Source organism: Otolemur garnettii, unplaced genomic scaffold (genome assembly GCF_000181295.1).
Source record: "Otolemur garnettii isolate 467f Iridium unplaced genomic scaffold, OtoGar3 scaffold00817, whole genome shotgun sequence".
NCBI classification, from domain to species: Eukaryota; Metazoa; Chordata; class Mammalia; order Primates; family Galagidae; genus Otolemur; species Otolemur garnettii.
Genome location: NW_003853212.1, coordinates 5,423 through 11,501, shown reverse-complemented (window position 1 = coordinate 11,501; position 6,079 = coordinate 5,423). Strand labels below are relative to the sequence as shown.

At 53.5% G+C, this 6,079-nt stretch overlaps 1 gene segment (V, D, J or C); it reads right to left on the bottom strand.

The window, feature by feature from the left end:
* Positions 1-4,853: 4,853 nt before the first annotated feature.
* On the bottom strand, positions 4,854-5,357 carry LOC100957205. The segment is given in 2 exon segments: positions 4,854-5,161; positions 5,295-5,357. Coding segments are annotated over 2 exon segments (354 nt in total).
* Positions 5,358-6,079: the final 722 nt, after the last annotated feature.

Genomic DNA, 6,079 nt, shown 5'->3' with positions numbered 1-6,079 from the left:
GTGATTTCTGATTCTACAGTCTGGTCACTCACCACCACACACCTTCTGTGGAGGCATCACACTCCATGGTCACTGCACACGGAGTGTCACCTCTTCTGTGACATCCCCATTCCACAGCACACTGGCGTCTGTCACCTTTATCTACTCCACTCTTGGCAAGTTTCTTTTCAATGTTTCCTGTGAACTTGGAAAAGGCACCAGAATCCACCTGACTGAGGATATGACCTGGGCCCATTGTCTCTGTGAGGGCACCAGGATCCCTGTCTCTGCACAGGGCATGAGGTCTGGAGTGTGTGGGTCCTGTAGTCCCTCAATGAGGGGGATCTGTCACTACATCCCAGGGAGGCCCTGGCAGACCAGCCTCCCTCCTGCCACTCCAGGCTGCAGCTCTGCCGCCCCCTGCTGGGGGAGGCCACTCACAGCAGGCATTTCCTTCCCTCAGGTTCCCCCACAGCACCTGTCACCTGGAAGGGTGAGGACCAGAGAGTCCAGCCTCTCTGTATACCAGTGTGAACAGCTGCCCTGCACAGCCACACACTGAGGTCCATGTGCTGTGTGCAGGGAGCAAGCTGCATGAGGCTTCTGTGACCCCCTGGGAGTGCAGAAATTCCCTTCTCTGATTCCTGCTTTGTGAAGGAAGGGGTGGGAGGTAGAGGACAAGCTGTAGCTCTTCTGCAAAGAGACAAGGTCCAGAGAAACACCTGTGAATCCAGATAGGGACCCAGACATCCTCCCTAGTTTGGAAACTGACTCTCCGCCTCCCAGTCAGAGCAGCTGCAGGTCACTGGAGCCCCACAAGTTCCTACCCCTAGAGCTCAGCTGTGCACTCACATCCCCTCATCACTGTCACCATCAGCATCTCCGTCCCCATGAATAGCATGAAGAAGACATCAGTCCTGCTCTCCAGGGTCTCTGATTCTCAGGAAACAGAAAGTCAGGGACTGGGGCCCCTCACTTGTCCCAGTTTGTGCTAAGAGGGTGGGAAACCTGTCACTTCCCAGCTCAGATCTCCCGGGAGCTCCCTGTGAGCCTGGGACACACAGAGTTATGCTCACTCACCCAGGAGCCATGGATTCCCTTGGTATTGTGGTTCTCTAAGATTTAGCTTTCTGGTCACTCCACATATGTCATCCATTGAAACCCTGCTCCTTGCAGAGATGGGCTCACTGGCTCGTGGGATAGAAACGGTCCCTGAAGGGCCCGGCCCCGCACCTGTTTGCACTTCCCGGAGTCACTGATCAGAGTCAGTCCCGCTATGGAGTACAAAGTGTAAGGGAGGAGTGAGTGACACAACCAGGGAGGACATGGGAAATGTGAACACCTCACTGTCCCCTCACTTCTGGCCCATGTGTCCCACACAGGCCAGGTGGGTGATGAGCAGCTGAGATGTGGGGATGAGAAATCCACCTTTAGACAGCAGGTTCCCTCCCTCCCACTCCTCCAGCACACCCTGTCCCTGAATATATATCAGGGGTAGGACATCCTCAGCCCCCCATGTCCCTCTGCACAGCTCAGTGCCCAGAAGCTGTGCTGACCTCCCCCATGGGGATTAATTTGAAGTGGACACGATGTTGGATACGGTTCCACTGACACTGCAGCCACATCTCAGCAGCACTCAGAGAGCTGGGTCCTGGGGCACAGGGTGTGCCTCTCACTGCACAGCCTGCTCGGTCCTGCCGTGCAGGGAAAGGGCCACTTCCACCAACGCACACTGTCCTTTATGATGATAGCTTTTGTCAAACTTTTCCCCAAGCCTCTGATTGCAAGTAACCCTGCTTGGGAAATGCTGGCCCCACACAGCTGGCAGCCGAGTTGTGAGCTTGGGAATTTGAACCAGTGTGACTATTATTAACAAAGTGACCAGGCTTAATAACCATTTGGGCAGCAAGTGGAGAAGTGTGACCTTGGAGGGAACAGAGGGGTATAGTTCACAGTTTCAAAGACACAGTGAGAGCAAGAGAGAGAGAATCAGGGTTCAGTATATAGAAAAGGAGGAACAGTGGGTATTTGAGTGAGTTTGCAATTGTTATGAGGTGTCTGATTCACAACTAAGCTACTTTTCTTTTCACTACAGAGTGTGCAATATTTTTATTTTGCAATAGTAAATCAGCCTTGTATTTTACCCTCATAATCGTTTCTAATTACACAATTCAGCAGCAGTAGGAATACTGACAGGGCTCTCAGCCATCTCCTCCACCTTTCCCCAGAGCTCTCAACACCCCAGAGAGACACTCTGCACACATCACTCATAACTTTAGTTGAATTTGGTCCCTGGGGATAAAATGAAGAGAGTTTAGAGAAAGGGCCCAAGGTGGTATTTGTACGTGCTCACCAGGGTCAGTCACATCCCAGCATAGGAGGAGAGACCTCTCATCTCAAAACCATCTGAGACACATCTCCTGGAGCATCCTTGGGCTGCTTTTCACTGAGAGGAAGGGGATTTCCAGCTGGTCACACTGTTTGGGACACCTGTCCTCTCCTGTGAGGTCTGTAACAACATCCGAGGCCCATATGTGAGTTCATGGGACCAGCCCTTAAAAGAGTTGAATGGGTCCCAGAAGGTCAGAGCCAGGACACCCATGAGGGATGGAGGAAGCAGCCACTCACACTTGTCCCCAGTGTCATCACCCTCCATTCCCTGTCATGACACAATCCGTGGGGGCTGGACCATATGGACCCCAGGAGAACACCCAACGCTGTGCCGTGCTGTGGTCACGGGGTCAGATATGCATTGCCTGTCAGGAGTCCTGCAAGCTCTGGTGAGACCCCTGCCCTTCTGAGGGTGGGGACAGACCATGGGCTTCCTCCCTCCATGTGAGCTGAGCTGTTTAGGGTGTAGTTGTCGGGGCTGTGCTGAGTGTCTCTCACAAAGTACAGCACATATCACTGTATCATCAGTTTCCACAGGAAGGGAATAAAGCTTGGGAGGTCACACAGGTTCCCAGAGCAGCATGCTGTGCACTTGGGGAGGCTGTTTCTGTCACACGCCAGGAGCCAGAGAAGGTCACCCATGGGCTGTGGCCCCAGGGCAGGAGGTTCTGAGGCAGGCCAGGCCCTGGTGTGAGCCGTCCTGCTGAGTGGGGCCCAGAACCCTGTAGCCTCCATCATGATACAGGACCTGGTGATGGCAACTGGAACCTTGTGATTATGAGAAACCCCACAGGAGAGTCCCAATGGACATCCATGGGTTTTGGAACAAATCCTTGTCATCTCCATTACCAAAGTATTGACCTATGGTCCAACAAGCAGGTGTGCACTTGTGCTCTGGTAGACAAGACACAACACAGGACATCACTGACCACACAGCTACAATTGTCAGGTCCCCCATTCTGAGGTCAGGAAGGCCCAGCTGGCTCCCTGGGGAGCTGGACATGGCACAGCTAGGATGGAGCAGGAGCAGGGCCGAGGCTCAGTCCCCTGCCCCAGCAGCTGGCCCACACCGTGGCCTCGTCTCTCCTCCTCCAGCTCCTCTCCCTGGGCTCACACTCAGGTTCTGTAGGAGGTGGGCACCTGTCAGAAGCACCTGTCACCTGAAGGGGCCAGAGCTACTTCATCCTATAGCCATGTGATGCAACGTTCTGACACCACATACAACTGAAATGACAAAATAATGATCTGATATAATTTAAGAAACCCAACATATCAAAAATAGATCATTTCTACATGTAATCAATGGACACTTATACAGGAGATATTTACACACTTGTCTATGGCTCTGCTCCTCCTTCATCTCTTTCTTCTTCTTTACCTGCTTCTACTCCCCATACCCCACCTCCTCCTCTCTCTCCTCTTTTTCTTTCTTTTTTTTTTTTTTTTTGAGACAAGGTCTCCTTCTCTCTTCCCCAGTCATGTGCAGTGGTGTCATCACAGCTCACAGCAACCACAAACTCCTGGGCTCAGGCCATCCTCCTGCCTCAGCCTCCTGAGTTGCTGGGACTACAGATGCCCACCACAATGCCCAGCTAGTTATTCTATTTTTAGTGGAGATGGTGGCTCACTCTTGCTCAGGCTGGTCTCCACTTCAGTTCCTGCCAGGTAATGTCTACACCTGCCCACCCACTGCAAAGCCTGCCTGTGGGTGCCAGCCCTGCTCATGGCTGCATCTATAATCCTCCTTGACAGGAGGGAAAGGGTGACATAGATGGGGCAGGGGTTCATGTCTCACTAAGATGGGGCAGGAGTTAGTGTCTCCCTTCCCCATCTGCCTGTGTCACTGTGAGCAATGCCACTGTCCCACACCTGACAGCAATAGTCGGCCTCATCCCCAGCCTGGCCCCTGCTGATGGTCAGGGTGGCCATGTTCCCTGAGTTGGAGCCTGAGAACCGCTCAGGGATCCCGGAGTCCCAGCTGCTATCATAATAGATGACCAGCACAGGGGACTGGCCAGGCTTCTGCTGGTACCAGTAAGCATATTTGCTACCAATATTGTTTCCCCCACAGGTGATCCTGGCTGTCTGTCCCAGGGCCACTGACACTGAGGGTGGCTGGGTGAGCTCACAGGAGGCTCACATACAAAAATAGATCATTTGACATGTAATCCATGGACAATTATACATGAGATATTTACACTCTAGTTTATGACTCTGCTCCTCCTTCATCTCTTTCTTCTTCTTTACCTGCTTCTTCTACTGCCCCTAACCCACCCCCTCCTTTCCCTCCTCCTCCTCCTTTTCTTTTCCTGAGATAGTTTGTGGGGAAATCAGAATTCAAGTGGCCTGCTATTTGTGTTCCTGGGGTACACTGACAAGGAACTGAGTGACTTGAGACCAAGGTCATGGGCAGAGCTCAGAGAGTGAGAGTGAGGCTGGGGAGGTTCCTGTCCCACATCCCCATCTGTCTGTGTCACTGTGAGTCACTGAATGCTGCTCCCACTATCATCAGCTCTGGCACAGTAATAATCGGCCTCGTCCCCTGCCTGGGCCCCACTGATGGTCAGGGTGGCCGTGTTCCCTGAGCTGGACCCAGAGAACCGCTGAGGGATCCCAGAAGGCCGCTTACTATCTTCATATATCACCAGCACAGGGGACTGGCCTGCTTTCTGCTGGTACCAGGAGATGTATCTTTCATCAAGTTTATCACCAGAGCAGGTGATCCTGGCCGTCTGTCCTGGGGACACTGACACCGAGGGCAGCTGTGTGATCTGATAGGAGGACACAGAACCTGCAAGACAGAAGAGGAGGAAGAGCTTCAGAATTAAAGACCCTTCCCAGGGGCCCTGCCCTGAAACCCAGGTGCTGGGCTGAGCTCGGGGTCCTGTAGTGGCTGACCCTGGGGCAGGGCCTGGGGACAGCACCTGCGCAGAGAGTGAGAAGGGGGAGCAGGAGAGGGCTCCAGGCCATGGTGACACCCCCACAACTCTGCCTCAGGGACCACAGCACAGCGGGGCTCCCCCAGCCTCTCTTATTCTTCTCAGACCCTGTGGGACTGCTGAGTGTTTGGGGTATATGCAAATGATTTCCCCTGGGCCTCCTCCTTGACAGATTCACTCAACCAGTTGAGGGGACAGCACAGGGACTGAGCAGGGAGGGCTGGGGCCCCTGCTTCTCAGGTCTGCTTCTCAGGACAGCAAATCAGACTCAGGATCCAAGTCCTTGGATCACCATCCCCTTCCTGAGGACTGACCCCACTAGCACTGTCCCAACCATCCTGGCTGTGGTGTGTCCTGGGCAGGCTTAGCAGGGAGCCTGGCCATGGGGCTGAGCTGAGAGCTGCTGACATGACAGATCACAGCAGACCCAGCATGAGGGAGTCACAGGCCATCATCTTCCTCAATCACTGAGGTCCCACCTGGTCATTTCCCCTAGATCAGGTCCTGGGTCATTTAGATGCTGGGTAGTGATTTCTGATTCCACAATCTGGTCACTCACCACCACACACCTTCCGTGGGGGGCTCACCCTCCAGGGTCACTGCACAAAGGGTGTCACCTCTTCTGTGACATTCCCACCCCACAGCACACTGGCGTCTATTACCCTCATTTCTTCTACTCTAGGCAAGTGTCTTTCCAATGTTTCCTGTGAACTTGGAAAAGGCACCAGAACCCACCTGACTGAGGATGTCACCTGGGCCCATTGTCTCTG